The 21338-nt window shown below is 50.9% G+C and overlaps 1 protein-coding gene across 1 annotated transcript in view; it reads right to left on the bottom strand.

Moving 5' to 3' along the window:
* The window catches only part of LOC140396077 (serine protease 33-like), a 165512-nt gene that overhangs the window by 116877 nt on the left and 27297 nt on the right, over positions 1-21338 (bottom strand). Inside the window, exons 2-3 of the mRNA XM_072484179.1 lie at positions 20209-20235; positions 13332-13494 (exon numbers count right to left, since the gene is read on the bottom strand). Coding sequence (XP_072340280.1) covers positions 13332-13494; positions 20209-20235 — 190 coding nt within the window. The remainder of the gene's footprint in view (positions 1-13331; positions 13495-20208; positions 20236-21338) is intronic.

Genomic DNA, 21338 nt, shown 5'->3' with positions numbered 1-21338 from the left:
TACAGCATGGGGTTAGATACAGAGTAAAGCTCCATCAACACTGTCCCCATCAAACACTCGCAGGACAGGTACAGCACGTGTTTAGATACAGAGTAAAGCTCCCTCTGCACTGTCCCCATCAAACACTCCCAGGACAGGTACGGCACGGGGTTAGATACAGAGTAAAGCTCCCTCTACACTGTCCCCATCAAACACTCCCACGACAGGTACAGCATGGGGTTAGATACAGAGTAAAGCTCCCTCTACACTGTCCCCATGAAACACTCCCAGGACTGGTACAGCACGGGGTTAGGTACAGAGTAAAGTTCCCTCTACACGGTTCCCATCAAACACTGCCAGGACAGGTAGGGCACAGGGTAAGCTACAGAGTAAAGCTCCCTCTTCACGGTCCCCATCAACCACTTCCAGGACAGGTACAACATTGGGTTAGATAAAGAGTAAAGCTCCCTCTACACTGTCCCCATCAAACACCCCCAGGAAAGGTACAGCACAGGGTTAGATACATAGTTAAGCTCCTTCTACACTGTCCACATCAAACACTGCCAGGACAGTACGGCACGGGGTTAGATACAGTGTAAAGCTCCCTCTATACTGTCCCCATCAAACACTGCCACGACAGGTACGGCACAGGGTTAGATACAGAGTAAAGCTCCCTCTACACGGTCCCCATCAACAACTTCCAGGACAGGTAAAGCACGGGGGTAGATACAGAGTAAAGCTTCCTCTACACGGTCCCCATCAACCACTTCCAGGGCAGGTACAGCATGGGGTTAGATAAAGAGTAAAGCTCCCTCTACATTGTAACCATCAAACACTCCCAGGAGAGGTACAGCATGGGTTTAGATACAGAGTAAAGCTCCCTCTCCACTGTCTCCTGCAAACACTCGCAGGACAGGTACAGCACGGGGTTAGATACAGAGTAAAGCTCCCTCAAAACTGCCACATCAAACACTCCCAAGACAGGTATGGCACGAGGTTAGATACAGAGTAAAGCTCCCCCTACACTCTCCCCATCAAACACTCCAGGACAGGTACAGCACGAGGTTAGACGCAGAGTAAAGCTCCCTCTATACTGTCTCCATCAAATACTCCAAGGACAGGTACGGCACGGGGTTAGATACAGAGTAAAGCTCCCTCTACACGGTCCCCATCAAACACTCCTACTACAGGTACAGCACGGGGTTAGATCCAGAGTAAAGCTCCCTCGACACTGTCCCCATCAAACACTCCCAGGATAGGTACAGCACGGGGTTAGATACAGAGTAAAGCTCCCTCTACACTGTCCCCATCAACACTCCCAGGACAGGTACAGCACGGGGTTAGATACAGAGTAAAGCTCCATCTACACTGCCCCCATCAAACACTCGCAGGATAGGTACAGCACGTGGTTAGATACAGAGTAAAGCTCCCTCTACACTGTCCCCATCAAACACTCCCAGGACAGGTACAGCACGGAGTTAGATACAGGGTAAAGCTCCCTCTACACTGGCCTCATCAAACACTGCCAGGACAGGTACGGCACGGGGTTAGATACAGAGTAAAGCTCCCCCTACACGGTCCCCATCAAGAACTTCCAGGACAGTTAAAGCACAGGGGTAGATACAGAGTAAAGCTCCCTCTACACTGTCCCCATCAGAAACTCCCGAGACAGGTACAACACAGGGTTAGAAACAGAGTAAAGCTCCCTCTACACAGTCCCCATCAAACACTCCCAGGACAGGTACAGCACGGGGTTAATACAGAGTAAAGCTCACTCTACACTGTCCCCATCAAACACTCCCAGGACAGGTACAGCACGGGGTTAGATACAGAGTAAAGCTCCCTCTACACTGTCCCCATCAAACACTCCCAAGACAGGTACAGCATGGGGTTAGATACAGAGTAAAGCTCCCTCTACACTGTCCCCATCAAACATTCCCAGGACTGGTACAGCACGGGGTTAGGTACAGAGTAAAGCTCCCTCTACACGGTTACCATCAAACACTGCCAGGACAGGTACAGCATGGGGTTAGATACAGAGTAAAGCTCCCTCTACACTGTCCCCATCAAACACTCCCAGGACAGGTACAGCACGGGGTTAGATACAGAGTAAAGCTCCCTCTACACTGTCCCCATCAAACACTCCCAGGATAGGTACAGCACGGGGTTAGATACAGAGTAAAGCTCCCTCTACACTGTCCCCATCAAACACTCCCAGGACAGGTACAGCACGGGGTTAGATACAGAGTAAAGCTCCCTCTACACTGTCCCCATCAAACACTCCCAGGACAGGTACAGCACGGGGTTAGATACAGAGTAAAGCTCCCTCTGCACTGTCCCCATCAAACACTCCCAGGATAGGTACAGCACGGGGTTAGATACAGAGTAAAGCTCCCTCTACACTGTCCCCATCAACACTCCTAGGACAGGTACAGCACGGGGTTAGATACAGAGTAAAGCTCCCTCTACACTGTCCCCATCAAACACTCCCAGGACAGGTACGGCACGGGGTTAGATACAGAGTAAAGCTCCCTCTACACTGGCCCATCAAACACTCCCACGACAGGTACAGCATGTGGTTAGATACAGAGTAAAGCTCCCTCTACACTGTCCCCATCAAACACTCCCAGGACAGGTACGGCACGGGGTTAGATACAGAGTAAAGCTCCCTCTACACTGTCCCCATCAAACACTCCCACGACAGGTACAGCATGGGGTTAGAGACAGAGTAAAGCTCCCTCTCCACTGTCCCCATCAAACACTCCCACGACAGGTACAGCATGGGGTTAGATACGGAGTAAAGCTCCCTCTACACTGTCCCCATGAAACACTCCCAGGACTGGTAGAGCACGGGGTTAGGTACAGAGTAAAGCCCCCTCTACACGGTTCCCATCAAACACTGCCAGGACAGGTACGGCACGGGGTTAGATAAAGAGTAAAGCTCCCTCTACATTGTCCCCATCAAACACTCCCAGGAAAGGTACAGCACGGGGTTAGATACAGAGTAAAGCTCCCTCTACAATGTCCCCATCAAACATTCCCGGGACAGGTACAACACAGGGTTAGATACAGAGTAAAGCTCACTCTACACTGTCCCCATCAAACACTCCCACGACAGGTACAGCATGGGGTTAGAGACAGAGTAAAGCTCCCTCTCCACTGTCCCCATCAAACACTCCCACGACAGGTACAGCATGGGGTTAGATACAGAGTAAAGCTCCCTCTCCACTGTCCCCATGAAACACTCCCAGGACTGGTAGAGCACGGGGTTAGGTACAGAGTAAAGCCCCCTCTACACGGTTCCCATCAAACACTGGCAGGACAGGTACGGCACGGGGTTAGATAAAGAGTAAAGCTCCCTCTACATTGTCCCCATCAAACACTCCCAGGAAAGGTACAGCACGGGGTTAGATACAGAGTAAAGCTCCCTCTACACTGTCCCCATCAAACATTCCCGGGACAGGTACAACACAGGGTTAGATACAGAGTAAAGCTCTAACTACACTGTCCCCATCAAACACTCCCAGGAAAGGTACAGCACGGGGTTAGATACAGAGTAAAGCTCCGCCTACACTGTCCCCATCAAACAATCCCGGGGCAGGTCCAACACGGGGTTAGATACCGAGTAAAGCTCTCTCTACACTGTCCCCATCAAACACTCCCAGGACAGGTACAGCACAGGGTTAGATACAGAGTAAAGCTCCCTCTGCACTGTCCCCATCAAACACTCCCAGGACAGGTACCGCACGGTGTTAGGTACAGAGTAAAGCTCCCCCTACACGGTCCCCATCAAACACGCCTACTACAGGTACAGCACGGGGTTAGATACAGGGTAAAGCTCCCTCTACACTGTCCCCATCAAACACTCCCAGGACAGGTACAGCACGGGGTTAGATACAGAGTAAAGCTCCCTCTACACTGTCCCCATCAAACACTCCCAGGATAGGTACAGCACGGGGTTCGATACAGAGTAAAGCTCCCTCTACACTGTCCCCATCAACACTCCCAGGACAGGTACAGCACGGGGTTAGATACAGAGTAAAGCTCCATCTACACTGTCCCCATCAAACACTCGCAGGACAGGTACAGCACGTGTTTAGATACAGAGTAAAGCTCCCTCTGCACTGTCCCCATCAAACACTCCCAGGACAGGTACGGCACGGGGTTAGATACAGAGTAAAGCTCCCTCTACACTGTCCCCATGAAACACTCCCACGACAGGTACAGCATGGGGTTAGATACAGAGTAAAGCTCCCTCTACACTGTCCCCATGAAACACTCCCAGGACTGGTACAGCACGGGGTTAGGTACAGAGTAAAGCTCCCTCTACACTGTCCCCATCAAACACTCCCAAGACAGGTACAGCATGGGGTTAGATACAGAGTAAAGCTCCCTCTACACTGTCCCCATCAAACATTCCCAGGACTGGTACAGCACGGGGTTAGGTACAGAGTAAAGTTCCCTCTACACTGTCCCCATCAAACACTCCCAGGAAAGGTACAGCACGGGGTTAGATACAGAGTAAAGCTCCCTCTACACTGTCCCCATCAAACAATCCCGGGGCAGGTACAACACGGGGTTAGATACCGAGTAAAGCTCTCTCTACACTGTCGCCCTCAAACACTCCCAGGAGAGGTACAGCATGGGTTTAGATACAGAGTAAAGCTCCCTCTACACAGTCCCCATCAAACACTCCCAGGACAGGTACCGCACGGGGTTAGGTACAGAGTAAAGCTCCCTCTACACGGTCCCCATCAAACACTCCCAAGACAGATAGAGCACGGCGTTAGATACAGAGTAAAGCTCCCTCTCCACTGTCTCCTGCAAACACTCGCAGGACAGGTACAGCACGGGGTTAGATACAGAGTAAAGCTCCCTCTAAACTGCCACATCAAACACTCCAGGACAGTTACAGCACGGGGCTAGGTCCAGAGTAAAGCTCCCTCTACACAGTCCCCATCAAACACTCCCAGGACAGGTACGGCACGGGGTTAGATAAAGAGTAAAGCTCCCTCTACATTGTCCCCATCAAACACTCCCAGGAAAGGTACAGCACGGGGTTAGATACAGAGTAAAGCTCCCTCTACACTGTCCCCATCAAACATTCCCGGGACAGGTACAACACAGGGTTAGATACAGAGTAAAGCTCTAACTACACTGTCCCCATCAAACACTCCCAGGAAAGGTACAGCACGGGGTTAGATACAGAGTAAAGCTCCGCCTACACTGTCTCCATCAAACAATCCCGGGGCAGGTCCAACACGGGGTTAGATAGCGAGTAAAGCTCTCTCTACACTGTCCCCATCAAACACTCCCAGGACAGGTACAGCACAGGGTTAGATACAGAGTAAAGCTCCCTCTGCACTGTCCCCCTCAAACACTCCCAGGAGAGGTACAGCATGGGGTTAGATACAGAGTAAAGCTCCCTCTACACAGTCCCCATCAAACACTCCCAGGACAGGTACCGCACGGTGTTAGGTACAGAGTAAAGCTCCCCCTACACGGTCCCCATCAAACACGCCTACTACAGGTACAGCACGGGGTTAGATACAGGGTAAAGCTCCCTCTACACTGTCCCCATCAAACACTCCCAGGACAGGTACAGCACGGGGTTAGATACAGAGTAAAGCTCCCTCTACACTGTCCCCATCAAACACTCCCAGGATAGGTACAGCACGGGGGTCGATACAGAGTAAAGCTCCCTCTACACTGTCCCCATCAACACTCCCAGGACAGGTACAGCACGGGGTTAGATACAGAGTAAAGCTCCATCTACACTGTCCCCATCAAACACTCGCAGGACAGGTACAGCACGTGTTTAGATACAGAGTAAAGCTCTAACTACACTGTCCCCATCAAACACTCCCAGGAAAGGTACAGCACGGGGTTAGATACAGAGTAAAGCTCCGCCTACACTGTCTCCATCAAACAATCCCGGGGCAGGTCCAACACGGGGTTAGATAGCGAGGAAAGCTCTCTCTACACTGTCCCCATCAAACACTCCCAGGACAGGTACAGCACAGGGTTAGATACAGAGTAAAGCTCCCTCTGCACTGTCCCCCTCAAACACTCCCAGGAGAGGTACAGCATGGGGTTAGATACAGAGTAAAGCTCCCTCTACACAGTCCCCATCAAACACTCCCAGGACAGGTACCGCACGGTGTTAGGTACAGAGTAAAGCTCCCCCTACACGGTCCCCATCAAACACGCCTACTACAGGTACAGCACGGGGTTAGATACAGGGTAAAGCTCCCTCTACACTGTCCCCATCAAACACTCCCAGGACAGGTACAGCACGGGGTTAGATACAGAGTAAAGCTCCCTCTGCACTGTCCCCATCAAACACTCCCAGGATAGGTACAGCACGGGGTTCGATACAGAGTAAAGCTCCCTCTACACTGTCCCCATCAACACTCCCAGGACAGGTACAGCACGGGGTTAGATACAGAGTAAAGCTCCATCTACACTGTCCCCATCAAACACTCGCAGGACAGGTACAGCACGTGTTTAGATACAGAGTAAAGCTCCCTCTGCACTGTCCCCATCAAACACTCCCAGGACAGGTACGGCACGGGGTTAGATACAGAGTAAAGCTCCCTCTACACTGTCCCCATCAAACACTCCCACGACAGGTACAGCATGGGGTTAGATACAGAGTAAAGCTCCCTCTACACTGTCCCCATGAAACACTCCCAGGACTGGTACAGCACGGGGTTAGGTACAGAGTAAAGTTCCCTCTACACGGTTCCCATCAAACACTGCCAGGATAGGTAGGGCACAGGGTAAGCTACAGAGTAAAGCTCCCTCTTCACGGTCCCCATCAACCACTTCCAGGACAGGTACAACATTGGGTTACGAAAAGAGTAAAGCTCCCTCTACACTGTCCCCATCAAACACTCCCAGGAAAGGTACAGCACAGGGTTAGATACATAGTTAAGCTCCTTCTACACTGTCCACATCAAACACTGCCAGGACAGGTACGGCACGGGGTTAGGTACAGAGTAAAGTTCCCTCTACACGGTTCCCATCAAACACTGCCACGACAGGTAGGGCACAGGGTAAGCTACAGAGTAAAGCTCCCTCTTCACGGTCCCCATCAACCACTTCCAGGACAGGTACAACATTGGGTTAGATAAAGAGTAAAGCTCCCTCTACACTGTCCCCATCAAACACTCCCAGGAAAGGTACAGCACAGGGTTAGATACATAGTTAAGCTCCTTCTACACTGTCCACATCAAACACTGCCAGGACAGGTACGGCACGGGGTTAGATACAGTGTAAAGCTCCCTCTATACTGTCCCCATGAAACACTGCCACGACAGGTACGGCACAGGGTTAGATACAGAGTAAAGCTCCCTCTACACGGTCCCCATCAACAACTTCCAGGACAGGTAAAGCACGGGGGTAGATACAGAGTAAAGCTCCCTCTACATTGTCCCCATCAAACACTCCCAGGAAAGGTACAGCACGGGGTTAGATACAGAGTAAAGCTCCCTCTACACTGTCCCCATCAAACAATCCCGGGGCAGGTACAACACGGGGTTAGATACCGAGTAAAGCTCTCTCTACACTGTCCCCCTCAAACACTCCCAGGAGAGGTACAGCATGGGTTTAGATACAGAGTAAAGCTCCCTCTACACAGTCCCCATCAAACACTCCCAGGACAGGTACCGCACGGGGTTAGGTACAGAGTAAAGCTCCCTCTACACGGTCCCCATCAAACACTCCCAAGACAGATAGAGCACGGCGTTAGATACAGAGTAAAGCTCCCTCTCCACTGTCTCCTGCAAACACTCGCAGGACAGGTACAGCACGGGGTTAGATACAGAGTAAAGCTCCCTCTAAACTGCCACATCAAACACTCCAGGACAGTTACAGCACGAGGTTAGATACAGAGTAAAGCTCCCTCTCTCCTGTCCCCATCAAACACTCCCAAGACAGGTATGGCACGAGGTTAGATACAGAGTAAAGCTCCCCCTACACTCTCCCCATCAAACACTCCAGGACAGGTACAGCACGAGGTTAGACGCAGAGTAAAGCTCCCTCTATACTGTCTCCATCAAATACTCCAAGGACAGGTACGGCACGGGGTTAGATACAGAGTAAAGCTCCCTCTACACGGTCCCCATCAAACACTCCTACTACAGGTACAGCACGGGGTTAGATCCAGAGTAAAGCTCCCTCTACACTGTCCCCATCAAACACTCCCAGGATAGGTACAGCACGGGGTTAGATACAGAGTAAAGCTCCCTCTACACTGTCCCCATCAACACTCCCAGGACAGGTACAGCACGGGGTTAGATACAGAGTAAAGCTCCATCTACACTGCCCCCATCAAACACTCGCAGGATAGGTACAGCACGTGGTTAGATACAGAGTAAAGCTCCCTCTACACTGTCCCCATCAAACACTCCCAGGACAGGTACAGCACGGAGTTAGATACAAGGTAAAGCTCCCTCTACACTGGCCTCATCAAACACTGCCAGGACAGGTACGGCACGGGGTTAGATACAGAGTAAAGCTCCCTCTACACGGTCCCCATCAAGAACTTCCAGGACAGTTAAAGCACAGGGGTAGATACAGAGTAAAGCTCCCTCTACACTGTCCCCATCAGAAACTCCCGAGACAGGTACAACACAGGGTTAGAAACAGAGTAAAGCTCCCTCTACACAGTCCCCATCAAACACTCCCAGGACAGGTACAGCACGGGGTTAATACAGAGTAAAGCTCACTCTACACTGTCCCCATCAAACACTCCCAGGACAGGTACAGCACGGGGTTAGATACAGAGTAAAGCTCCCTCTACACTGTCCCCATCAAACACTCCCACGACAGGTACAGCATGGGGTTAGATACAGAGTAAAGCTCCCTCTACACTGTCCCCATCAAACATTCCCAGGACTGGTACAGCACGGGGTTAGGTACAGAGTAAAGCTCCCTCTACACGGTTACCATCAAACACTGCCAGGACAGGTACAGCATCAGGTTAGATAAAGAGTAAAGCCCCCTCTACACTGTTCCCATCAAACACTCCCAGGAAAGGTACAGCACGGGGTTAGATACATATTTAAGCTCCTTCAACACTGTCCACATCAAACACTGCCAGGACAGGTACGGCACGGGGTTAGATACAGAGTAAAGCTCCCTCTACACGGACCCCATCAAGAATTTCCAGGACAGGTAAAGCATGGGATTAGATACAGAGTAAAGCTCCCCCTACACTGTCCCCATCAAACAATCTTGGGGCAGGTACAACATGGGGTTAGATACCGAGTAAAGCTCTCTCTACACTGTCCCCATCAAACACTCCCAGGAGAGGTACAGCACGGGGTTAGGTACAGAGTAAAGCTCCCTCTACACGGTCCCCATCAAACACTCCCAAGACAGATAGAGCACGGCGTTAGATACAGAGTAAAGCTCCCTCTACACTGTCCCCATCAAACACTCCCAGGACAGGTACAGCACAGGGTTAGATACAGAGTAAAGCTCCCTCTAAACTGTCCACATCAAACACTCCAGGACAGATAGAGCACGGCGTTAGATACAGAGTAAAGCTCCCTCTCCACTGTCTCCTGCAAACACTCGCAGGACAGGTACAGCACGGGGTTAGATATAGCGTAAAGCTCCCTCTCTCCTGTCCCCATCAAACACTCCCAAGACAGGTATGGCACGAGGTTAGATACAGAGTAAAGCTCCCTCTGTACTGTCCCCATCAAATACTCCTACTAAAGGTACAGCACGGGGTTAGATACAGAGTAAAGCTCCCTCTACACTGTCCCCATCAAACACTCCCAGGACAGGTAAAGCACGGGGTAAGATACAGAGTAAAGCTCCCTCTACACTGTCCCCATCAAACACTCCCAGGACAGGTAAAGCACGGGGTAAGATACTGAGTAAAGCTCCCTCTACACTGTCCACATCAAACACTCCCAGGAAAGGTACAGCACGGGGTTAGATACAGAGTAAAGCTCCCTCTACACGGTCCCCATCAAACACTCCCTGGACAGGTACAGCACGGGGTTAGATACAGAGTAAAGCTCCCTCTACATGGTCCCCCATCAAACACTCCCAGGACAGGTTCAGCATGGGGTTAGATACAGAGTAAAGCTCCCTCTACACGGTCCCCATCAACAACTTCCAGGACAGGTAAAGCACGGGGGTAGATACAGAGTAAAGCTCCCTCAACACGGTCCCCATCAACAACTTCCAGGACAGGTAATGCACGGGGGAAGAAACAGAGTAAACTCCCTCTACACAGTCCCCATCAAACACTCCCAGGACTGGTACCGCACGGGGTTAGGTCCAGAGTAAAGCCCCCTCTACACGGTCCCCATCAAACACTCCCAAGACAGATAGAGCACGGTGTTAGATACAGAGTAAAGCTCCCTCTACACTGTCTCCTGCAAACACTCGCAGGACAGGTACAGCATGGGGTTAGATACAGAGTAAAGCTCCCTCTACACGGTCCCCATCAAGAACTTCCAGGACAGTTAAAGCACAGGGGTAGATACAGAGTAAAGCTCCCTCTACACTGTCCCCATCAGAAACTCCCGAGACAGGTACAACACAGGGTTAGAAACAGAGTAAAGCTCCCTCTACACAGTCCCCATCAAACACTCCCAGGACAGGTACAGCACGGGGTTAATACAGAGTAAAGCTCCCTCTACACTGTCCCCATCAAACACTCCCAGGACAGGTACAGCACGGGGTTAGATACAGAGTAAAGCTCCCTCTACACTGTCCCCATCAAACACTCCCACGACAGGTACAGCACGGGGTTAGGTACAGAGTAAAGCTCCCTCTACACGGTTACCATCAAACACTGCCAGGACAGGTACAGCATCAGGTTAGATAAAGAGTAAAGCCCCCTCTTCACTGTCCCCATCAAACACTCCCAGGAAAGGTACAGCACGGGGTTAGATACATATTTAAGCTCCTTCTACACTGTCCACATCAAACACTGCCATTACAGGTACGGCACGGGGTTAGATACAGAGTAAAGCTCCCTCTACACGGACCCCATCAAGAATTTCCAGGACAGGTAAAGCATGGGGTTAGATACAGAGTAAAGCTCCCCCTACACTGTCCCCATCAAACAATCCCGGGGCAGGTACAACATGGGGTTAGATACCGAGTAAAGCTCTCTCTACACTGTCCCCATCAAACACTCCCAGGAGAGGTACAGCACGGGGTTAGGTACAGAGTAAAGCTCCCTCTACACGGTCCCCATCAAACACTCCCAAGACAGATAGAGCACGGCGTTAGATACAGAGTAAAGCTCCCTCTCCACTGTCTCCTGCAAACACTCGCAGGACAGGTACAGCACGGGGTTAGATACAGAGTAAAGCTCCCTCTAAACTGTCCACATCAAACACTCCAGGACAGTTACAGCACGAGGTTAGATACAGCGTAAAGCTCCCTCTCTCCTGTCCCCATCAAACACTCCCAAGACAGGTATGGCACGAGGTTAGATACAGAGTAAAGCTCCCTCTATACTGTCCCCATCAAATACTCCTACTACAGGTACAGCACGGGGTTAGATACAGAGTAAAGCTCCCTCTACACTGTCCCCATCAAACACTCCCAGGACAGGTAAAGCACGGGGTAAGATACAGAGTAAAGCTCCCTCTACACTGTCCCCATCAAACACTCCCAGGACAGGTAAAGCACGGGGTAAGATACAGAGTAAAGCTCCCTCTACACTGTCCCCATCAAACACTCCCAGGAAAGGTACAGCACGGGGTTAGATAGAGAGTAAAGCTCCCTCTACACGGTCCCCATCAAACACTCCCTGGACAGGTACAGCACGGGGTTAGATACAGAGTAAAGCTCCCTCTACATGGTCCCCCATCAAACACTCCCAGGACAGGTTCAGCATGGGGTTAGATACAGAGTAAAGCTCCCTCTACACGGTCCCCATCAACAACTTCCAGGACAGGTAAAGCACGGGGGTAGATACAGAGTAAAGCTCCCTCAACACGGTCCCCATCAACAACTTCCAGGACAGGTAATGCACGGGGGAAGAAACAGAGTAAACTCCCTCTACACAGTCCCCATCAAACACTCCCAGGACTGGTACCGCACGGGGTTAGGTACAGAGTAAAGCCCCCTCTACACGGTCCCCATCAAACACTCCCAAGACAGATAGAGCACGGTGTTAGATACAGAGTAAAGCTCCCTCTACACTGTCTCCTGCAAACACTCGCAGGACAGGTACAGCATGGGGTTAGATAAAGAGTAAAGGTCCCTCTACACTGTCCCCATCAAACACTCCAGGACAGGTACAGCACGGGGTTAGATACAGAGTAATGCTCCCTCTACACTGTCCCCATCAAACACTCCCAGGACTGGTACAGCACGGGGTTAGATACAGAGGAAAGCTCCCTCTACACTGTCCCCATCAAACCCTCCCAGGACAGGTACAGCGATGATCTCAGTGGAGAGTGACTGCTGTAAGCTGGATTACAAAATCCTGTTCATGAAACCCAGAAAGCAAGAATACAGCTGCCGAAGGTTATACGGAAGGCAAATGGAATGCCGGCTTTTATTACAAAGAGGCTAGAATATAGAAATGTAAATATAACTGTTATTGCCACTGTACAATGCGTTAGTGAGACCACATTTAGAACACTGGGTACAGTTCTGGCCCCCTTATTTCAGGAAAGGTCTATTATTATTGGAGGACGTACAGAGGATGGTCCTGGATATAGAGGAACCGCCATATGCTGGAAGGTTAAACAGGTTGGCCCTGCCCTTGGAGGAAGGATTTCCGCTCTTAAAGAGTGGAGATGTTTCGAATTCTTTACACCTGGCAGCTGTGGAGGCAGAGTACTTGAACATTTACAAACCTGAGATCAAAAGTTTTTAATCAGTTGGGTATACGGAGAGAAGGCAGGAAAGTGGGCTTATTGTGTGTGACATCAGCCAGGATCTTATTAAATAGCAGAGCAAACTCGAAGATCTCAATGGCTTCCTCTGGTCCACTCAAATTCAGTCTCATGATCCTGCAAACTGTGACCAGTGTGCTGGATCTAACATCTGCCGCCCGAAAGCGTTGCTTACCATCAAGAGAGCCTTTGCGGTTACATGTGTCTGACAGGCCAGATTGAGAGCTAGATAACAAAGGCGTTTCTCAAAACACTGCATGATGTACCTGTGAGTATTGGCAGGCAGAAGGGTTAAGAGTGGGGTCGCGGTCCCAGATTGCATGCAATATCGGCTAACCTAGAACTAGGCCCAAAATGAAGCCTGGTTATGTTATTTATTGGTTATGTTCACAGGCCCATGCCTCCCTCGTCAGGTCAGGATGATAAGCAAGGGATTAAACATTGTCCACGATGCTCTTTACTCACTTGGAAACGCAGTGCGCTGCTGTCAAAACCCAATTATTGGAGATCAGGGTCCCACCGCAAACGTGCATAGATATCTCATGAATGCTAACTTGCCAGGGCCACCTCCCATCTTCAGAATCTTGCCCGCCGACAATGCGGGTCGAGATCACAGGACGGCCGCAGCCTGCAAGATAAACAGGATGGTAATAATAATCTTTATTGTCACAAGTCGACTCACATTAACATTTCAATGAAATTACTGTGCAAAGCCCCTAGTCGCCACATTCCGGCGCCTGTTCGGGTACACAGAGGGAGAATACAGAATGTCCAATTCACCTTGCCTACACATCTTTCGGGATTCGTGGGAGGAAACCGGAGCACCCGGAGGAAAGCCACGTAGACACGGGGAGAACGTGCAAACTCCGCACAGACAGTGACCCAAGCCAGCTATCGAACTCAGGACCCTGGCAATGTGAAGCAACAGTGCTAACCACTGTGCATGTTGTAGATGGGAGCAAAGGCTCTACAAGAGGCTAGTTTAACAACTCCCTTTATTTTCACATTAGATACAGCAATCACTCCTCTCCACTCCCCACGGGGTCACCTTGCTCGAATGCTTCCAGGTCGAGGTTTGTATCGTGTGGGGAGTTCCTCCAATTGGGAGGACGCTCCACCCCCTCATCACCTGGGCAGCTCATAGTCTGAGATGTGGGAGGGGGAATCTGTATCGGAGCTCCGGATGTTTCTGGCTGTTGCCCTGTTTCCGGACCTGGTGTGCTATTCTGCATGCTGGCTGCATTTTCCGGAATTTGAAGCCTGGACTCGGGCAAGGGAGAATGGTGCTACAACCGTTTGGATGGAGGACAAGAGGAGCCCGTTGCTGCTGCCAATTGGTTGCAGGGGAGAGGGAGGATAGAGCTTGCCTACCTGCCATTGCCACGCCCGAGACTGCCTTCCTGCTTATCGTTGGGAGTGGAGCACGGGGTGGATCTTGGCTGGCTAGGTGCCAGAGATGGGGAACGGACTTGCTTTTCCAGTTTTGGACTGGGATGGTGTCCGGAGACAGGATGCCGGAACTGTGACAGCAGCAGGGCGGTGGCCCTGTTGACCATGTGTACTGCTTGTACTGATGTTGGTTCTTCCGGTTTTATTGTTGGGGGATTGTATGGTGATTACTGGGGGGTTTCTGTGCCTAGCGGCTGGGTGCTCGCCAGTTGCGGCGCCTCCTGTTTCTGTGCACTGAGTGTTGGTCCCTCTCGGTGCTCATGTTTTCTCTTTTGTCAACTGTGCGCTGCCTGTCCTTTTCCATGGGGTTGTTGCTGGAGCAGGGGGGAGGATGCAGGGAGGGTGCGGAGCGTGCGCTGGCTTCAGTCTTGTACTGAATTGTTTGCTGTTTTTTTTCTGGATGCTCTGTATTCTGTCTTGCTTTGTTTTTTGTAAAGGCCGTTTTATCTCTGGGATACAAGATAGCCAGGAGGGAACTGAAGAAAGGGATTAGGAGAGCTAAGAGAGGGCATGAACAATCTTTGGCGGGTAGGATCAAGGAAAACCCCAAGGCCTTTTACACATATGTGAGAAATATGAGAATGACTAGAGCGAGGGTAGGTCCGATCAAGGACAGTAGCGGGAGATTGTGTATTGAGTCTGAAGAGATAGGAGAGGTCTTGAACGAGTACTTTTCTTCTGTATTTACAAATGAGAGGGGCGATATTGTTGGAGAGGACAGTGTGAAACAGATTGGTAAGCTCGAGGAAATACTTGTTAGGAAGGAAGATGTGTTGGGCATTTTGAAAAACTTGAGGATAGACAAGTCCCCCGGGCCTGACGGGATATATCCAAGGATTCTATGGGAAGCAAGAGATGAAATTGCAGAGCCGTTGGCAATGATCTTTTCGTCCTCACTGTCAACAGGGGTGGTACCAGGGGATTGGAGAGTGGCGAATGTCGTGCCCCTGTTTAAAAAAGGGACTAGGGATAACCCTGGGAATTACAGGCCAGTTAGTCTTACTTCGGTGGTAGGCAAAGTAATGGAAAGGGTACTGAAGGATAGGATTTCTGAGCATCTGGAAAGACACTGCTTGATTAGGGATAGTCAGCACGGATTTGTGAGGGGTAGGTCTTGCCTTACAAATCTTATTGAATTCTTTGAGGAGGTGACCAAGCATGTGGATGAAGGTAAAGCAGTGGATGTAGTGTACATGGATTTTAGTAAGGCATTTGATAAAGTTCCCCATGGTAGGCTTATGCAGAAAGTAAGGAGGCATGGGATAGTGGGAAATTTGGCCAGTTGGATAACGAACTGGCTAACCGATAGAAGTCAGAGAGTGGTGGTGGATGGCAAATATTCAGCCTGGATCCCAGTTACCAGTGGCGTACCGCAGGGATCAGTTCTGGGTCCTCTGCTGTTTGTGATTTTCATTAATGACTTGGATGAGGGAGTTGAAGGGTGGGTCAGTAAATTTGCAGATGATACGAAGATTGGTGGAGTTGTGGATAGTAAGGAGGGCTGTTGTCGGCTGCAAAGAGACATAGATAGGATGCAGAGCTGGGCTGAGAAGTGGCAGATGGAGTTTAACCCTGAAAAGTGTGAGGTTGTCCATTTTGGAAGGACAAATATGAATGCGGAATACAGGGTTAACGGTAGAGTTCTTGGCAATGTGGAGGAGCAGAGAGATCTTGGGGTCTATGTTCATACATCTTTGAAAGTTGCCACTCAAGTGGATAGAGCTGTGAAGAAGGCCTATGGTGTGCTCACGTTCATTAACAGAGGGATTGAATTTAAGAGCCGTGAGGTGATGATGCAGCTGTACAAAACTTTGGTAAGGCCACATTTGGAGTACTGTGTACAGTTCTGGTCGCCTCATTTTAGGAAGGATGTGGAAGCTTTGGAAAAGGTGCAAAGAAGATTTACCAGGATGTTGCCTGGAATGGAGAGTAGGTCTTACGAGGAAAGGTTGAGGGTGCTAGGCCTTTTCTCATTAGAACGGAGAAGGATGAGGGGCGACTTGATAGAGGTTTATAAGATGATCAGGGGAATAGATAGAGTAGACAGTCAGAGACTTTTTCCCCGGGTGGAACAAACCATTACAAGGGGACATAAATTTAAGGTGAAAGGTGGAAGATATAGGAGGGATATCAGAGGTAGGTTCTTTACCCAGAGAGTAGTGGGGGCATGGAATGCACTGCCTGTGGAAGTAGTTGAGTCGGAAACATTAGGGACCTTCAAGCAGCTATTGGATAGGTACATGGATTACGGTTAAATGATATAGTGTAGATTTATTTGTTCTCAAGGGCAGCACGGTAGCATTGTGGATAGCACAATTGCTTCACAGCTCCAGGGTCCCAGGTTTGATTCCGGCTTGGGTCACTGACTGTGCGGAGTCTGCACGTCCTCCCCGTGTCTGCGTGGGTTTCCTCCGGGTGCTCCGGTTTCCTCCCACAATCCAAAGATGTGCAGGTTAGGTGAATTGGCCAATGATAAATTGCCCTTAATGTCCAAATTGCCCTTGGTGTTGGGTGAAGGTGTTGAGTTTGGGTAGGGTGCTCTTTCCAAGAGCCGGTGCAGACTCAAAGGGCCGAATGGCCTCCTTCTGCACTGTAAATTCAATGATAATCTATGATTAATCTAGGACAAAGGTTCGGCACAACATCGTGGGCCGAAGGGCCTGTTCTGTGCTGTATTTTCTATGTTCTATCTCTCTCTCTTCCACCGTGCCCCGTATTGGTGTGTCCTTTTCCAGTGGTATGGGCCGCTCGGTTAGGCACCTTGAAACCTATGTGCGGCTGCCTTTGGGGAGGGGGGTGAAAAGAGGTGGCCGTACAGCTGGTGTTTGTTTAAAGGAATTGTTTCAGGTTGAATTGTGCCCTCTGCTGGGGGTGGGGGGGGTTGTTATCACTCTCACACTGTGCCCTGCACCAATACGTCCTTCTCTTATGGTCCGTGCTGCTTGTTTAGGCACTCCCTCAGTACTGACCCTCCGACAGTGCGGCACTCCCTCATTACTGACCCTCCGACAGTGCGGCACTCCCTCAGTACTGACCCTCCGACAGTGCAGCACTCCCTCAGTACTGACCCTGTGCAAGTGCAGCACTCCCTCAGTACTGACCCTCCGACAGTGCAGCACTCCCTCAGTACTGACCCTGTGCAAGTGCAGCGCTCCCTCAGTACTGACCCTGTAAAAGTGCGGCGCTCCCTCAGTACTGACCCTCCGACAGGGCGGCACTCACTCAGTACTGACCCTCCGACAGGGCGGCGCTCCCTCAGTACTGACCCTCCGACAGGGTGGCGCTCCCTCAGTACTGACCCTCCGACAGGGCGGCACTCACTCAGTACTGACCCTCCGACAGGGCGGCGCTCCCTCAGTACTGACCCTCCGACAGGGTGGCGCTCCCTCAGTACTGAGCCTCCGACAGGGCGGCGCTCCCTCAGTACTGACCCTCCGACAGGGTGGCGCTCCCTCAGTACTGACCCTCCGACAGTGCGGTGCTCCCTCAGTACTGACGCTCCGACAGGGCGGCACTCCCTCAGTACTGATCTTCCAACAGTGCGGGACTCCCTCAGCACTGACCCTCCGACAGTGCGGCGCTCCCTCAGTACTGACCCTCCGAAGGTGCGGCACTCCCTCAGTACTGATCTTCCGACAGTGCAGCGCCTTCGGCCCTCCAGGCCCATGCCGACCATGCTGCCCATCAAAACTAAAATCTTCTCCACTTCCTGGGTCCGTATCCCTCTATTACCATCCTATTCATGTATTTGTCAAGATGCCCCTTAAATGTCACTATCGTCCCTGCTCCCACCACCTCCTCCGGCAGCAATTCAAGGCACCCATTACCCTCGGTGTAAAAAAACTTGCCTCGTACATCTCCTCGAAACCTTGCCCCTTGCACCTTAAACCTATGCCCCCTAGTAATTGACTCCTCTACCCTGGAAAAAAGCCTCTGACTATCCACTCTGTCTATGCCCCTCATAATTTTGTAGACCTCTATCAGGTCGCCCCTCAACCTCCGTCGTTCCAGTGAGAACAAACCGAGTTTATTCAACCGCTCCTCATAGCTAATGCCCTCCATACCAGGCGACATCCTGGTAAATCTCTTCTGCAACCCCTCTAAAGGCTCCACATCCTTCTGGTAGTGTGGCGAGCAGAATTGAACACTATACTCCAAGTGTGGCCTAACTAAGGTTCTATACAGCTGCAAAATGACTTGCCAATTCTTATACTCAATGCCCCGGCCAATGAAGGCAAGCATGCCGTATGCCTTCTTGACTACCTTCTCCACCTGTGTTGCCCCTTTCAGTGACCTGTGGACCTGCACACCTAGATCTCTCTGACTTTCAATACTCTTGAGGGTTCTACCATTCACTGTATATTCCCTACCTGCATTAGACCTTCCAAAATGCATTACCTCCCATTTGTCTGGATTAAACTCCATCTCCCATCTCTCCACCCAAGTCTCCAAACGATCTAAACCCTGCTGTATGCTGACAGTCCTCATCGCTATCCGCAATTCCACCAACCTTTGTCGTCTGCAAACTTACTAATCAGACCAGTTACATTTTTCTCCAAATCATTGATATAAACTACGAACAGCAAAGGTCCCATCACTGATCCCTGCGGAACACCACTAGTCACAGCCCTCCAATTAGAAAAGCACCCTTCCATTGCTACTCCCTGCCTTCTATGACCTAGCCAGTTCTGTATCCATCTTGCCAGCTCACCCCTGGTCCCGTGTAACTTCACTTTTTGTACCAGTCTACCATGAGGGACCTTGTCAAAGGCCTTACTGAAGTCCATACAGACAACATCCACTGCCCTACCTGCATCAATCATTTCTGTGGCCTCTTTGAAAAACTCGATCAAGTTAGTGAGACACGACCTCCCCTTTGCAAAACTGTGCTGCCTCTCACTAATACGTCCATTTGCTTCCAAATGGGAGTAGATCCTGTCTCAAAGAATTCTCTCCAGTAATTTCCCTACCACCGATGTAAGGCTCACCGGCCTGTAGTTCCCTGCATTATCTTTGCTACCCTTCTTAAATAAAGGTACAACATTGGCTATTCTCCAGTCCTCCGGGACATAACCTGAAGAGTGAGGATCCAACGATTTCTGTCAAGGCCGCAGCAATTTCCTCTCTAGCCTCCTTCAGTATTCTGGGGTAGATCCCTTCAGGCCCTGGCGACATCTACCTTAATATTTTTCAAGACGCCTAACACCTCGTCTTTTTGGATCTCAATGTGACCCAGGCTATCTACACACCCTTCTCCAGACTCAACATCCACCAATTCCTTCTCTTTGGTGTGCTGCCTCCCTCAGCACAGACCCTCTGACAGTGCAGCGCTGCCTCAGCACAGGCCCTCTAACAGTGCGGCGCTCACTCAGTACTGACCCTCCGACATTGCGGCGCTGCCTCAGTACTGACTCTCCGACATTGCGACGCTGCCTCAGCACAGACCCTCCGACAGTGCGGCGCTCCCTCAGCACTGACCCTGTGACAGTGCGGCGCTCCCTCAGCACTGACCCTGTGACAGTGCGGCGCTCCCTCAGCACTGACCCTGTGACAGTGCGGCGCTCCCTCAGCACTGACCCTGTGACAGTGCGGCGCTCCCTCAGCACTGACCCTGTGACAGTGCGGCGCTCCCTCAGCACTGACCCTGTGACAGTGCGGCGCTCCCTCAGCACTGACCCTGTGACAGTGTGACCTTTTGTTTTTTAATGAGTCCTCTGTGGTTTTATGATATCTAATTAGACAATGTGTTCCAATGTGAAGCCAGCACAGAGACAGGGAAATTTCTAACAGATGCAATAAAGTTTGATATGCCCAGAGTGTGTTGATAAAGTCCACAGTTCATTCTCGGACGATAGAGGAAACAAGCTTTGAGCAGCGAAAATATTTTACTTACTGTCTTGACATTGGACCCACTGAACACCTGGAAGAGATAAAACAATACAATAAATACCGAGATCAAGATTGACAATATTGACAACTTTTATATTGATATTTGCACAACTCATATTGTCTGTAATTATATTACAATAAGGGGTTTTATACACACTAACACACAGTGTTATTATTTTGGGCGCAATACAATGGAAAAGTTTCTAAGTGTCATTTCAGGCGGGATTTGCTGGGAGCTACCATCTGTTGCCGAATTCCCACTGCTATCGAACCACACTTTGGCCGCAATCCAATGGCCACTCTGGATCCGGAAAGCAGCACGCCGCTGCGCAGAGTGGCCGATAAAAGCCGGAAGACCGCACTCCTGGCATCTTCCCGCCTCTTAATGCCTCGCGAGGTCCAACACGATCTGGCGAGAAGTTGCGATGTGAATCCGGCCCACATTAGAGCGAGGCAGTTAGCCTCACAGATTCCCGATGTACCCGAGGCTTTGGGATTCATCCTCTTCGCCTTGGAGACCTTGGCCGAGTGTCGTTCAGCATGGTTTGTCTCTCAGGCGATCGGAGGTCCAAGCTGCTTGCCCTTTGAGCAGGGTGGTGCGCTGGCAGTGCTGGTGCCACCTGGGCCCCTAGCAGTGCCAGCCTGGCACCTGAGCAGTGACATCTGAGTGCCAGTCTGGCATTGACAGGGTGTCAAGCTGGCATTTTCTGCACGGGCATGATCTGGCCGGAGATGCCCTGTGTGGGTGTTGGCAGGAGTGGTGTGGGGGTGGGAGGTTGCCTGGGACCCTCCCATACTGCATTCGGCTGGGGGTTGGAGGATCACCATGGTGATCGGGGCACCACCTTTAAATGACCCTTCCGGCTAGCGGACCTCCCCACTGTACAAAACGGGGCTTTTTGCAGCCACAGCTGCACGTAGGGCGTTAAGGCTACTGATACAACTATGAGCTCCGGAAGCACGCAGCTAAACTCACTCGCTATGGCACTTAGTTGAACCAAATCCAAAGTCAATTTTTTCGGCCCGGGGAGTATCTCTCCTGTGAAGCCCACACTTTTTCATAAGAACATAAGAACTAGGAGCAGGAGTAGGCCATCTGGCTCCTCAAGCCTGCTCCGCCATTCAATGAGATCA

The sequence above is a fragment of the Scyliorhinus torazame genome, chromosome 19 (assembly GCF_047496885.1).
Source record: "Scyliorhinus torazame isolate Kashiwa2021f chromosome 19, sScyTor2.1, whole genome shotgun sequence".
NCBI lineage: Eukaryota > Metazoa > Chordata > Chondrichthyes > Carcharhiniformes > Scyliorhinidae > Scyliorhinus > Scyliorhinus torazame.
This window is presented reverse-complemented; position numbering and strand designations above follow the sequence as displayed.